The sequence below is a fragment of the Pelobates fuscus genome, chromosome 5 (assembly GCF_036172605.1).
Source record: "Pelobates fuscus isolate aPelFus1 chromosome 5, aPelFus1.pri, whole genome shotgun sequence".
NCBI lineage: Eukaryota > Metazoa > Chordata > Amphibia > Anura > Pelobatidae > Pelobates > Pelobates fuscus.
In genome coordinates this window covers 303,935,550-303,951,522 of record NC_086321.1, presented here as the reverse complement: position 1 = coordinate 303,951,522, position 15,973 = coordinate 303,935,550, and the positions used below count along the sequence as shown (strand labels likewise).

Here is a 15,973-nt window from a genome sequence, read left to right as displayed (position 1 = left end):
AATAAGTAAATTGCCTCAATCTATATACATACAGTCTATATGGCTGTGTATAATGTCACAGACTATATTGCTGTTCTCTATACATGGCTTTTATTGTCTATGGCTGAATTATGTAATTCACTTAGGTAATAAAGCTTGCACTTTAATGTATTTCAGTTATAGTGCAATCTTTATTAATTATCCTACTTACATTAGAGTGCAAGCTTTATTATCTATCTGAATTACATAAGAATGTGAGTTTTATTGTCCAAAATAGATGCTGCCTCTCCTAAAGAGGGATACTTAAAGGACCACTATAGGCACCCAAACCACTTCAGCTCAATGAAATGGTCTGGGTGTCAGGTCCCTCTAATTTTAACCCTGCAGCTGAAAACATAGCAGTTTCAGAGAAACTGCTATGTTTCACTGAGGGTTAATCCAGCCTCTATTGGCTGTCTCACTGACAGCTGCTAGAGGCACTTCCGCAATTTTCACTGTGAAAATCACAGTGAGAAGACGCTGGACGTCCTTGGAAAGCATTGAGTAAGTAATGCTTTCCAATGGGTGGTTTGAATGCACGCGCTACTCTTTCTGCACATGCGCATTCGGAGCGGACGTTGGCAGGGGAGGAGAGGTCACCAGTGCCGAGGGATCCCGGGTCTGGAGAAATGTAAGTGGCTGAATGGGTTTTAAACCATTCAACCAAGCGGAAGGGGTTTTCCTGGCCCAAGTTTGTTTTCCTGGCACTATAGTGGTCGGTAACATTGCTCCTGGAAATTGATGTGTTCTGAGAGCTAGACTTCTACTTTTCCATGTCCAACCTGAATAACTTGAGTAAGCTGCTTAATACACCTTTGTTTGTAAAATCATTGAAATGTGTAGGAGTCAAGTGTTTTCTGTTTTAATTTCTTCTAAATGTTGGTCTGTGATAACCGTATCCTATACTGGTATTGTAAATAAACTGAATAATTAAAATTTTTGCGCTAAGGATTCTGAATGGTCTGATACTGGAGGATATCTAGTAGGGTGACACCATGAGTTACTGCACAGAGTGACCCCCACCTGCCTCCACAACTTCAACTTACTACTGAGCTGTCTGCCACCCTCCCCTCGGACCTGAGCGCCAGGTGTAACAAAACATCCTGGTGCTCGCTCAGAGGCAGTGGCTTCAGAGTAAGGCACTCTCCAGGTCATTGGCAAAATATAAGTTTATGCATTTACAGCTGAATGCCATGATATACCTAGTTTATGCATTTATAACCGATTACTATGATGTACCAGTTTTATTCAATTATAACTGATTGCTGTGATATACCAAGTTTATGCATTTAAAGCGTAGAGGCCTGATATACCAGATGGCACTGGCAAACTGTGAAAAAAGATGGCACTGGAATGTTGTTTGGGTGTAAATATGGCACTAATAAGTTGGTTGGGGACAAAGCTGGCACTGTAAAGTTGTTTTGGGATAAAGATGGTATTGGAAAGCGGTTTGATGGCAAAGTTTGCTTCGTAAACTGTTTGAGGACAGAGATGAAGAGGTGGAGCTTGAAGAGAAAGAGGTGGGGTTTACAGAATGGTTGGGTCTCAAAAGGAAGAGGTGTGGCCTTGACCAGAAGGGGTGGGGCACATGAAGATTGAGGGGGGTGCATAAGTTTAGTCATGCCTAGGGCAGCACAAAACCAAAATACACCACTGGCCTTACCCATTCAACAACATTGGGATCCAAGCTTAAAGATTGCAGTTTATTGATAAGCCTTATATGTGCAACGGTGTCAAAAGCCTTACTGAAATCTAGGTAAGCAATGTCTCCTGCACCACCCTGATCTATTATTTTAGTTACCCAATTTAAAAAAATCAATAAGATTAGTTTGGCATAAGCTTCCTAAAGTAAACCCATGTTGTCTCTGATCTTGAAATCCATGTGATTTTAGATGCTCAACAATCCTATCCTTTAACATGGTTTCCACTACTTTCCCCACTACTGAAGTAAGGCTTACTGGCCTATAGTTGCCCGACTCCTCCCTACTACCTTTATTGTGAATGGGCACAGCATTCGCTAACTTCCAATCTTCTCGGACTACTCCTGTTAACAATGATTGGTTAAATAAATATGTTAATTGTTTTGCTAGTACACCACTAAGCTCTTTTAATAACTTTGTGTGTATTCCATTTTGGCGTCTGTCGGGCCTCCATTGTGGCTACTGCCCAATTCAGGTATTGTACCTGTTCGGTAAGTCCCTCAAGCTAGCCTTTTGTCTCCTGCAGATGACCATCCCTGGCAGTCTCTCTCTCCTCCACTGCCTTGTGGTGGATGACTCTAATCTGTGCTTGAGCCTCCATGAGGTCTGATTTCCATACTTTCCTCATGTTAATCAGGAGCCTCCTGATATCCTCCCTGATGGACGGAGCCGAGTCTTCCTCCGATTCGGGGGTCTGATATGCTCGGGGTGAGGTAAGCGATCTCTCTTACTCGTGAGAGTCTTAGAGGTTTCTTGGTCACTTTGGGCCTTGGGTGCCATCTTGGAAGCCGCTGGTGGTGTAGGCCTCTCAAAGGAGAGTCTGTCCCATAGGTGACTACTCTCTGAGTGCTGCTGCTTTTTATTCCTGCACCCCATTGTTGAGAAGTTGATAGTCTCAGGTTGGATATTTTAGCGTCCTCAATCGACTTTATTGTGGGGTCGCATCGGAGCCACACAGGTGTTGGGTCAAGTGCTTGGCTGGCCACTCCCCCAGTCTAAGTTGTTTGAATGCCTATAGTGGCCCTTCAAATAGAAATTGCATTTAAACACGGGAACAACATTTTTTTGTTAATTTAAATGAAAAATAAACATATTAAGCTTGGTCCTTAAGGTGTTACACAAGAGTAGTTTTTATAATATGAACAATATTTCTCTCTCTCTTTAAAAAATAAAAATCAGTTTACAAAAAAGTATATGTTCCTTTCCTTAAACATAATGCTGACCAGCATTTTGTACACAGCCCTTGTGCTTTTTGATTTTGCATGTGTTTGTGTTTGACAGCTGTCTCACTATTGTTGCAGGAGCTGCTGCAAAATGGGGAGTGGACAGGCTGTGCAGCCTGAGGAATGTCATCTCTGGTTGTACTGATTAATAATGTTTTCTTGTTCAGAAAAACGACCTGCAGCTACCAGGCAGAGCAACAGGTCTGTTTACCTTTGAGTTAGCCAAAGACAGCCAGTGTGCCCAACCTTGCACTGCCATAAAACAAATAGTCAGACATTAGCCCTTTCATTCCTGTGTGATTTACTCATCTGCTATTGAAGCAGATCCTTAACTTTACTGTAGGCAGAGTTGGACTGGGACTAAAAAGTAGACTCTGCTATTGCAGCTCACCTAAACTTAGGGACTCTGTCTAGCCATTTACCCTCTTCCTAATTATGAGTATCTGCTCATACCAATTCACAAAAAAGGCTGTAAAATTACCCTTTTGCCTTAAAGGAACTTTCAAATTTATCCTCCTCCATAGATCATGGTTCAAGGAAGTTCCATGTATTCCCATATCTTTACTTTTCCCTTGTGTTTTTGTATGAATTAATCTACTGCCTTTACAATGTTGTTCCTCCTGATCCCCTGCCACCAGAAAGTTTGGGATAAGTCCTATCTCACATTCAACAAAGTGGGAGTGCTAGAATCAGCATAAATCCTTTGTTACTTCCTGGCCTGGATATAATTTACTACTGGAGATTTGTAGCCAATACAGAAACTTCAAATGTGAGGGATTATTTTTTTGTTTAATTTATTTGCATACAATCTCTAGCTCAGGCTTCCCCAAACTCCAGATGTTGCTGAACTACAACTCCCATTCTCAGCCTATCTACTGCATTCATAGAATCATGGGCGTTGTAGTTCATCAACATCTGGAGGGGCCGGAGTTTGAGGAAACCTGCAGTTCTAGCTTTTATGAGCCACGTGTTAACCTGACTATTCACTCTAAACCTCAAATCTGTCTTCTCATTAAACCTATTCACTTAGGCCATCCATTTCATGCCTTTTCTGTTATTTTTATTGTCACTCATGTCATAAACCTTCCCACCTGCCAATATGTTCCATGTTGCTGCCAAACATTTCATACTCCCTAATTTTTATTCCTGCTATCCATTTTTATGTCCATGTCATTATCTCATGTCTGTGTATTAATAATAAAAAATAATAATAAAATGTATACTCTTGCAATCCATATATTTCATCTCCTTCCCCAGTCATCTATATAAACCCACCCCTCAATCATCGCATGCCTATTGTCTTCATATGAATTCACTTAAAGGGACATTATAGTCACCTGAACAACTTTAGCTTAATGAAGCAGTTTTGGTGTATAGAACATGCCCCTGCAACCTCACTGCTCAGTCCTCTGCCATTTAGGAGTTAAATCCCTTTGTTTATGAACCCTAGTCACACCTCCCTGCATGTGACTTGCACAGCCTTCCATAAACACTTCCTGTAAAGAGAGCCCTATTTAGGCTTTCTTTATTGCAAGTTCTGTTTAATTAAGATTTTCTTATCCCCTGCTATGTTAATAGCTTGCTAGACCCTGCAAGAGTATGTGATTAAAGTTCAATTTAGAGATTGAGATACAATTATTTAAGGTAAATTACATCTGTTTGAAAGTGAAACCAGTTTTTTTTTTTCAATGCAGGCTCTGTCAATCATAGCCAGGGGAGGTGTGGCTAGGGCTGCATAAACATAAACAAAGTGATTTAACTCCAAAATGACAGTGAATTGAGCAGTGACATTGCAGGGGAATGATCTATACACTAAAACTGCTTTTTTTAGCTAAAGTAATTTAGGTGACTATAGTTTTCCTTTAAAGGGACATTGTAAGTAATAATTTAATCTCATTGAATAGATTACAGTGCAGTTTCACTCTAAATAAGGGTCCCTGGCCTGCCCCTACTGGATGAATATATTTCATACTTCCTTCCAGCCATACCAATTTATACTAGCAATGGCTGCTGTAAAAGGGTGAAAGCAGTCACCTGATACACTCAGCCAATCACCGCAATCCATTGCTGCTCAGACTGCAGACTGCTTCCTTGTTAGCCCAAGCAGTGCAGAGAATTAGGACTCTAAGGAACTTTCATTTAGTATTAAAACATAGAAAAAGTTTAATGCTGAATGGAAGGATGGTGCCAGCGGACTCCAGCAATTATCACATCTTCAATGAGATGAAGCAGATACAGTGTCCCTTTAAAGCTGCCTAGCCACCTACAGAATGTTTCTGCCATCAATATTTCAATATTTTTCCTACACAGTTTGTTTCCCTTGTCTCCCCTCATTACATTTTTGCTTGTCTACCTGCTTTAGGTCTCAGCCACCTTTGCCGCCAGCTTAGTAACAAGTCCAGCTATTGGTGCATACCTGGCTCGTGCTTACAGTGACACTTTGGTGGTTGTATTGGCTTCTGGAGTGGCCCTGTTGGACATAGGCTTCATCCTGCTTGCTGTCCCTGAATCACTTCCTGAAGAGATGCGACCAGTGTCCTGGGGTGCTCCTATATCATGGGAGCAAGCTGATCCCTTTGCGGTGAGTGTAAAACTACTTGCAGCTCAGATCATTCCATTACAATTTCTGACTACTAGAAAATAACGTAGGAATGCATCCATTATTTTTGCAATATGTCAACATCATAACATCAACACAGTACAGGAACCAATTAAGAGAGGAACCTGGGACAAGAATAGTTTTGTGTCTCCCTATAGAGCAGGGGTGGGCTAACTGGTAGATTCTCCACTGTTGTACAACTACCACAATGGTTTGCCAGTTGGGGATCTACCGTTTGCCAGTTGGGGATCTACCAGAATTTGTTTTATATGCAGTGTCTGTGTGTTTGAATGCAGGTTTGTTTTTGCATATATAGGTTTGTATTTGTGTAGTGTTGGCATTTAAATTAAGTGGTTTATTCATATATACACATACAGTGACAAGCTGATAAACACAGTCGGCGGCGGAGACCTAATGAGCATGCGCAGCAACGGCCGTGCGCCCGCCTGCATTAGACCTCCCCATAGGAAAGCATTATTCAATGCTTTCCTATAAGGGATTTCAACAACGGTGAAGGTCCTCATGCATAGCGTGAGGACATCCAGCGTAGTTTAAAACTCTTTTCGTGTTTTAAGAACACGGAGGTCCCTCTAGTGGCAGTCTAATAGCCACTAGAGGAGTACTTAACCCTGCAAGGGAATTATTGCACTTTATAAAAACTGCAAAAATTACACTTGCAGGATTAAGGGTGATGTGAGTTGGCACCCAGACCACTCCAATGGGCAGAAGTGGTCTGGATGCCTGGAGTGTCCCTTTAAAACTACTGACAGGTGAAGATGATTATAGCCTTACAATGGCACCTGTCAAGGGATTGGGTATATTGGACAGCAAGTGAACAGGCAGTTCTTACATTTCGTATTTTGGAAGCAGAAAAAATGAGCAAGCGAAAAGATCGGAGTGCCTTTGAAAAGGGCTAAATAGTGATGGCTATCTCCAAAACGGCAACTATTGTGGAGTTTTCCTGGTTTGCGGTGGTTAGTACCTACAAAAAGTGGTAGTGTTAGAAAGGTATCAGAACACAGTGCATCGCAATTTCCTGTGTATTCACATGATTCAGAGTGCCCTTAACGTCCCCTGAGCCTTCAAAGGGGATGTGCGCATCAGAACTGGTCCATGGAACAATGGAAGAAGGTTGCCTGGTCTGTTCTTTTAGGACAAGTTGATGGCCGGTTGTGTATGCATCATTTACCTGGGAAGAGATGGCAGCAGGATGCAAGAAGATAGGTCGGGGGACAGTATTCTCTTCTGGGCAGTGTTTTGCTGGGAAACCTTGGGTCCTGTGATTCGTGTGGATGTCTGACGCATACCACCTACCTAAAGGTTTTTGCAGAACATTTGCACCCCTTCATGACAATGGTGTTTCCTAATGGTAGTGGCCTCTTTCTGCAGAATAATTCATCGTGACACACTGAAAAATTGTTTAGGAATGGTTAAGGAACATGACAAAGTGTTCAAGCTGTTGCCTTGGCCTTTAAATTCCCCAGATCTCAATCAGATTAAGCATCTGTGGGATGTGTTGGAACAACAAATCCAATCCATGGAGGCCTCATCTCGCAATTTGCAGGACTTAAAGCATCTGCTGCTAATGTAAGATTGCCAGATTACCACAGGACAATTTCAGAGGTTTGTGGAGTCCATACCATGACGCATCAGAATGGTTTTGACAGCACAAGGGAGACCTACATTATTTTAGGCAGGTGGTTTTAATGTTGTGTTAGAAATTGGTGTGATTTAACCCCTTAGTGACCGCGGACGTAATGGGTAGTCCGACACAAAAATGGTTAACTACCTCGGACGTACATCCACAGCAAATTTGAGCGCTGGAAGCAATTGTGATCGCTTCCAGCCGCTCTAATGTTATTGCAGCAATGCCTCGATGCCTCCCCCAGCACCTCGGACGCTCGCCACCGTTCTCCCGCCGGCCATCGTACTTCCTCTCCGTCTTGGGGGACTGAACCCCTGAGAAGCCCCTGCTGGTGAAAAAAGTTTAAAAAAAAGTTTTATAATATAATATGTATATATATATCTTATGTATAACGTCATACTAAGTGTATTTGTTTATTACATACATATTTTAATATAAAAATACACTTAGAGTAAAATGAAACGTGTGTGTGTGTGTATAATTAGCTATATGATAAAAAAATAATTAAAAATAATTTTTTTTTTTTAGATTATATGTAATTTTATTATAACTGTTTTGTTGATATATTTATATCAAAATGCACTTAGAATGAAAGTTTGTGTGTGTGTGTGTGTGTATATATATATATATTTATATACATACGAAATATACATAATTAGATAAATAATTTCAGAAATATACACGTAGACTTCAAATATACAAAAATTTATATATTTTTAAATTCTACATGCATATTTATGTAATATTTGAACAAAAGTCCAGAGCATTTAATTTGTTAGCACTATATTTAACCCTGTAACTTTCCAAGACACAAAAAAAACTATACAGGGGGGGGTACTGTTTTTCTCGGTAGACTTCGCTGAACACAAATATTAGTGTTTCAAAACAGTAACAGAGGAAAATTACAACTAAACACAAACACGGCAGAAATGTAAAAACAGCCCTGGTCCTTAACGATAAGAAAATTTAAAAACTGTCTGGTCACTAAGGGGTTAAAATAGCCATACTATATTATTCCCTTGCACAGGACCCTCTAGATACAATTGTTTATTTGACCTAGGCATCCAAGACAGGGTGTATGTTTTAGAAACATTAAAGGACCACTATAGGCACTTTAAGAAGTGGTCTGGGTGCCAGGTCCATCTAGGATTAACCCTGCCTGCTGTAAACATAGCAGTTTCAGAGAAACTGCTATGTTTACAGATGGGTTAATCCAGCCTCTAGTGGCTATCTCATTGACAGCCGCTAGAGGCGCTTCCGCGCTTCTCACTGTGATTTTCACAGTGGGAAGACGCCAGCGTCCATAGGAAAGCATTGAGAATGCTTTCCTATGGACTGGCTGAATGCGCTCGCGGCTCTTGCCGCGCATGCGCATTCAGCCGATGATGGCCAAAGGAGAAGGAGAGTCCCCAGTGCCGAGGGAGCCCAGCGCTGGAGAAAGGTGAGTTGTTTTTTTTAACCCCCTTCCTCTCCATTCAGCCAGGTGGGAGGGGGGCCATGAGGGTGGGGGCACCCTCGGGGCACTATAGTGCCAGGAAAACGAGTTTGTTTTTTTTGTATGCTTTTAATTTGAGCACATCATTATTTATTTAAAAAAATTTCAGACTGCACTAAAAATTGTTATTGCATATGCTTACACACTTAACCAGTAGCAGTTATAGCTTAATGTAAAGTGTAGGTTGTATGTCAGTCTGTCTAGATCACAAATATTTAGCTGAATTCAAAATGGCCCACACCCCTCAGGAACTGTGCATACAGGTATTGAATTCTGTAATTATTTAATAATGAAATACCCTGCTAATTCAGGGAAATATGACTAAAGTTGTAAAATTTTACCATTCACTTTTTTGCAGCACTATAACAATAACGTGTGGAATTTGTCAGTAGCCAGTATGATAATGAAAGCACAAATTTTTATTTTATTTTATTCAAAAACCATGCAGAATGTGTAACCTAGACCAAGTCCAACTATTTAACGAACATGATCTAAAACTACAAGAGAGAAATAAGCTCAAGAGAATATCAAAAAAGTAATCCCATTAGATGTAAAGGTTAGGGGAGAGAGAAGAAAGAGTGGATAAAGAACCTCAAAGTAATTATGAAAGCTGTATCCAGAAGCTACTGGCCAGTCTCATTAATTCCCAATTAAGTATATGTAGATAAGAAATCAGTGAATTGAAATGGATTGTAATTAAATAAACCGAAAACAAAAAAAGTTAAATGCAGAAATAGTAATTGTTAAATTAAATAGTTAAATAGTAATTGTTTAAATTAATGTTAAAGCAACTTGTCAGATTGTCATAACTTTTCAAGAGTGACATATGTAACTGCAATCAATCTTGCGGGCATACAAGAAAAACTACTTTGATAAGAACCAAGTTAAAGTTTTTAATGCTGCAAAGGTATAATACAAAGACTGCATATCAATAGAAAAACTCGTATACACCATGCAACTATAAAAGGGAAAAAAAAAGCACCTGCTGGGGGAGTAACACACTCTGGCAGGCAGTTCTCACTGATTCACAATCACATACATTGGCACACATTGTTTAACAAATACATTCTCACTGACATACACGCACGCTCAGATACACTGATAAACACTCACTGACAGAGACAATTACATTAAAAAAAAAAAAAAAATTGGGGGGGGGTACACTCAGCTTTCCTACCTTTGGGAGACCTGGTGTGGATCCTATCCCTGGGGCCTAGTTGGGGCTTCTGTAATCTTTGTGCAAGAGAGGTGTAATCTGCATGCTCTTCCTGCACTGCTCCCTCATGTGCCATTTAGTGATGGTTAGGTTGGTGTGATATCATTCCAACTCCTGGCATCACTGCTGGGTGGAAAAAGCAGTGCAGGAAGAGCATAAATATTACTGGTCCCTCGGACACTATATTTCTGCAGAATAGGCAGTTGCTGTCCATGTAAGCAAGTGCCTACTCTGCCCAAGGGCCCAGCCAGCCGTCTCCTGGGGGAAGCCTAAGGTGGATGACGGAACACAGAGGGCCCGGTCGCACTTGCGACCCCTGTAGATTCGACACGATTGGCGAGAATGCTCAGGGCCTACTTGCATCGAATTTCATACATCCTGCCAATTCCTTGATGAGATTCCCAACTCGTTTCAGACTATGTTTAAGACCAGTTGGCTGTTGCAGTCCTGTTTTAAGTGGTGCCCTGAAGTGCTTACATATTTAGGTATCTGGATCCACAAGGATCCGGCCCAACCTCATACACAGAACTTTCTCCCTCTTCTTCACACCATACAATCTGACTTATGGACATGGAGTAAACTTTAGTAAATAGAAAAGGGAGGGGAACAGCGCTACAGTACTGATCACAAGGGGGGATAGAGCTGCACACCTGAAAGGAAGGGTAACCCTCAAACCCTTCAGAGAATGGAGAGAACAAAAGACAACAAATACAGGGTGCGCTAAATAAAATAAAGGGAGATGAAAAAGTCTCTATAGGTACAATGTGGACCTTGAGTGAGTGTTCTTATGTTCTTTCTTTGGGATCTCAGTAGTCTAATATGGAATACAAAAGCAGAGAGGGGAGACCAATAGTGCAAAACAGTAATGCGGAAAGGATCACGAACAACACAGACGTGGAGAAGTGCCAACTTTCAATTTAAAGAGCTAAGCCCAGCTCTAGGTAAAACAGCATACAGTGGTATTTAGTACTCCCCACATGTAGGATATTGCTGGACAATTGGAGGTGTCTTCACAAGATTCTTTACACCATCCCAGACAGACGTCAGCATATAAAATATATAAAGATGGAAAAACCCAATGGTGCAATAACTTTGGTAATACTGCAACAACAGACAACACTGAGGTCCTAAGAGTGCCAACTTACTATTTAAAGAGCTATGACCAGCTCTGAGTAAAACAGCATGCAGTGGTATTTTAACTCCCCACGTGTAGGATATTCCTCTAATGATGCTTGCAGTGCCGGTCTTATGAAAATAAAATCACAAGAGAGGGCCCATAGTGTTTTCCATATATAAAATGACCGTGGAATAAAAATGAAACGTACTTACAGTGTTCAGAGCAGCCACACTGCTCTATGAACCAAGCGAAGGTGGAATAATCCCTGTAACGGATCACCTGGCACCCCGACTGAGTACCTCCGTTAAAGGATGCTCCTAGTGCTTCCTGAGGACTCCAAGCACTCTGGCAGACACCATAATCACCGAATCCAAGAAACCTTTAAATTCTCCCAAGCGTATGAATGCTGTAGACCATTGCATAGGAACCATACGAATAGGCTTGTACTCCTAGCAGTCAACTGGAACAGCATGCAATAAATCCTTCCCCCCAATAATGAGACGACACATCACTTTGAGGGTAAAACAGGAACTCTGGACTGGCTCATCCAGCCTGGCTTTTATTACACTAATCCACATACAGGCCACACCCAGGGGGAGGCATAAAATAACCAATCACATACATGGTTCAGCCCACACATCCCCTCCCCTCAGATAACATTAAACTCAATTATCCGGTACACTTTTTCAGCCAAGTTCTGGATGTACCCCAAAACCCGGGGGTACACCTTTAAATCCAGCATCGCTGGATAGCCCTTATTCAGGGGGACAACATATCCAAAATTCAAGTCATTCGGATGAACAGTTCGGGAGATATGAGGTTCCAAAGATTTGACCGACCGCATGGGTAAAGTATCCGAAAACAGTTCCATGCATTTTGGCCCTGCGGTCGGTCACAAACAAGGGAATGAAAACAGGCGAATTGCCTGTGTTATAGAGCCTGGAGAGGGTTTGAATGAATTCCCTTGTTTGTGGGGTTCTTTCTACCGAACGGCGGGTCATTCGGTAGTTTCTATACGAATTTCTGGAAGTATGGAGGTCTCAGCGGTGTTTGCCTAGTCAAGTGTCCGATTTTAGTTCCAGACACTCGACGGCAAAACACCGCTGTTCGGTAGTTTAAGATGGCCGCCGCCACGTGTTTGTTTCCCGAATGGCGGCCACCCAGAGGACAAAGAATACATTACACTGATTGCCAATTACCCGTTTGCAACATTGTTGCAAACTGTAATTGGAGGCACACTTAGTCCTGGGTGGTCTGGTTGTTCGGTAGTTTCACTCAATATAATGAATGGAGTGATTCTACCGAACAATCAGGTGAATGCTGCATACATATCCCAGGTTAAACTCAACACATAAATACATATGTAATATTAAAGGCAGTATACTGGAATATGCTCCACAGTCTTAAAGGGACAGTAGTCCCAAAAGTCCCAATATATCCATTGCTGATTTTAAAGGGCCAGTAGCAGCAATATAAAGTACAATATGCCCCAAATAACCCAGGGGCCATAGTCAGCAGGTAGGAGGCTAGCAAACAGGCTTCTCCAGGGCCCAGTGGCGAGGTTGGTTTCGCCACATTTCTCCCCTTTTCCAAACAGACTAACAGGGTACCTGACCTCTTGCCGGTCAGTGCCCTTGTTAGTCCAGCAGCCCACCCACAAAACAGAAACAGCAGTACAGCCCACCCACAATGAATGGTTACTACACCTATGGAGTAATGGAAAAACTTGTCCAGGTCCAGGTGCCTCACCCCGGCTGTGTGGGGGACTGGTAGGCTGTTTTGGTGGGTTGCTGAGTGGGCAGAGACCAGCGGTACTCTGCCCTGGTGCCAGCACTACTACGGGAGTAGTCTGGTTGGAGCCTGGTTGCTGGAGACCGACTGTCTCCCCTTTAGCTGCGCAGCTCTGCTGCTGGAGACCGACTGTCTCCCCTTGAGTTACACAGCTCTGCTGCTGGAGACCGACTGTCTCCCCTTTAGTTACACAGCTCTGCTGCTGGAGACAGACTGGCTCCCCTTTGGCTAAACAGCCCTGTTGTAGGGGGGCAGGACCGACCGTCCCTACCCCCTGTGCTGGAAGTGCAGAGACCACGGTCCCATCTGCACAGGTGTGGGGCTTACAGTCTCCCCCTGGTACATTAAGCTGCCGCTGGGGAGAGGTGGTAACCAGCTCCTCTCCCATTAGAACACTCTGCCCATTGATGATCCGCCGCTGGGGAGAGGTGGTAACAATCTCCTCTCCCATGCCTACTTTCAGTCTTTGTGGAGGGAGACCGACTGTCTCTCCTCCCAATTCAGTGTCCTGCTGCTGGGGAATAGAGACTGGGCTCTCTATTCCCAAAAAATCACGCTGCTGCTGGGGGGTAGGACCAACTACCTCTGCCCCCTGTAACTCAGCCTGCCGCTGGGGAATGGGGACTGGGCTCCCAATTCCCTGCAATTCACACTGCCGCTGGGGAATGGAGACTGGGCTCCCAATTCCCAACAAATCACACTGCTGCTGGGGAGGGAGGACGGCCCCCTCAGCTCCCTGTAGCTTGGGCGCAGAGACCACGGTCCCATCTGCGCTGGTGTGGGGCTTACTGTCTCCCCTTGGTGTGCTAAGCTGCCGTTGGGGAGAGGGGGTAACAAACTCCTCTCCCTTACACACTTTCAGCCGCTGGGGAGCAGGGCTGCCCCTCTGTACTCCCTGTAGGCAGGGCGCAGAGACCACGGTCCCATCTGCCCTGGTGAGGGGCTTACTGTCTCCCCTTGGTGAGCTGTGCTGCCGCTGGGGAGAGGGAATAACAAACTCCTCTCCCTTACACACCTTCAACCGCTGGGGAGAGGGGATAACAGGCTCCTCTCCCTGCACCGTAGACTGCCGCTGGGGAGCAAGAACGGCACCTTCAGCTCCCTGTAACGCACACTGCCGCTGGGGATCTGGGCCGACTGCCCAGCATCCCTGTAGGGCCGGTAGAGAGACCGCAGTCCCATCTCCACCTGCCATCTGTGGGTCTTCCCAGGACCAATCCGTGAGGCCCCTCAACATTTGTGAGTAAGGGCCACCTGCTTCCCCACCTGGCAACTCTGGCTGCTGCTGGGGATCTGGGCCGGCTGCCCAGCATCCCGGTGGAGTGACCTTGGTCCCATCTCTACCTGCCTGTTGTGGTTCCTCACAGGACCAGTCTATGAGGACCCCCACTTCGGGTTCCTCCCGCCGCCTCAGGGAAAGACGGCTAACCTCCTCGGATGCAGCCTCTACCCGGCTGCTGTAACGCTCCTGCTGCTGAGCATACTTCCTCTCTTTTGCCAACCGGAATTCTCGGTCCAGCCTTGTGTTTCGCTCGGCCATGACCTGGTTCCAGATCACCCGGCGTGTCTCCATGGGTATATCATCCCCATACTCGGCCACTCGCTGCCTCACCTCGGCCAGCCAATCATCTCCAGAGCCAGAACCTTCCATACTTGTCTGCTCCCAGGGGCGCTGCACGACTGCTAGCGTTGCCCTCAATTTGTAAATCCAAACGAACTGTGTCTCCGAGCTGCTTTACCTCACACTAGGACGCCATCCCACCGCTTGCCACCAATGTAACGGATCGCCTGGCACCCCGACTGAGTACCTCCGTTAAAGGATGCTCCTAGTGCTTCCTGAGGACTCCAAGCACTCTGGCAGACACCATAATCACCGAATCCAAGAAACCTTTAAATTCTCCCAAGCGTATGAATGCTGTAGACCATTGCATATGAACCATACGAATAGGCTTGTACTCCTAGCAGTCAACTGGAACAGCATGCAATAAATCCTTCCCCCCAATAATGAGACGACACATCACTTTGAGGGTAAAACAGGAACTCTGGACTGGCTCATCCAGCCTGGCTTTTATTACACTAATCCACATACAGGCCACACCCAGGGGGAGGCATAAAATAACCAATCACATACATGGTTCAGCCCACACATCCCCTCCCCTCAGATAACATTAAACTCAATTATCCGGTACACTTTTTCAGCCAAGTTCTGGATGTACCCCAAAACCCGGGGGTACACCTTTAAATCCAGCATCGCTGGATAGCCCTTATTCAGGGGGACAACATATCCAAAATTCAAGTCATTCGGATGAACAGTTCGGGAGATATGAGGTTCCAAAGATTTGACCGACCGCATGGGTAAAGTATCCGAAAACAGTTCCATGCATTTTGGCCCTGCGGTCGGTCACAAACAAGGGAATGAAAACAGGCGAATTGCCTGTGTTATAGAGCCTGGAGAGGGTTTGAATGAATTCCCTTGTTTGTGGGGTTCTTTCTACCGAACGGCGGGTCATTCGGTAGTTTCTATACGAATTTCTGGAAGTATGGAGGTCTCAGCGGTGTTTGCCTAGTCAAGTGTCCGATTTTAGTTCCAGACACTCGACGGCAAAACACCGCTGTTCGGTAGTTTAAGATGGCCGCCGCCACGTGTTTGTTTCCCGAATGGCGGCCACCCAGAGGACAAAGAATACATTACACTAATTGCCAATTACCCGTTTGCAACATTGTTGCAAACTGTAATTGGAGGCACACTTAGTCCTGGGTGGTCTGGTTGTTCGGTAGTTTCACTCAATATAATGAATGGAGTGATTCTACCGAACAATCAGGTGAATGCTGCATACATATCCCAGGTTAAACTCAACACATAAATACATATGTAATATTAAAGGCAGTATACTGGAATATGCTCCACAGTCTTAAAGGGACAGTAGTCCCAAAAGTCCCAATATATCCATTGCTGATTTTAAAGGGCCAGTAGCAGCAATATAAAGTACAATATGCCCCAAATAACCCAGGGGCCATAGTCGGCAGGTAGGAGGCTAGCAAACAGGCTTCTCCAGGGCCCAGTGGCGAGGTTGGTTTCGCCACAATCCCCACCAGGGATTTCTTTTGAAGTACTGGATCTTGTTAAAAAAAAATCAGCCAGGATAAAACAGCAACATATAAAGTAAAT

At 44.1% G+C, this 15,973-nt stretch overlaps 1 protein-coding gene across 1 annotated transcript in view; it reads left to right on the top strand.

Moving 5' to 3' along the window:
• LOC134611540 (hippocampus abundant transcript 1 protein-like) overlaps positions 1-15,973 on the top strand; it is a 92,560-nt gene that overhangs the window by 47,866 nt on the left and 28,721 nt on the right. Inside the window, exon 6 of the mRNA XM_063455502.1 lies at positions 5,304-5,522. Coding sequence (XP_063311572.1) covers positions 5,304-5,522 — 219 coding nt within the window. The remainder of the gene's footprint in view (positions 1-5,303; positions 5,523-15,973) is intronic.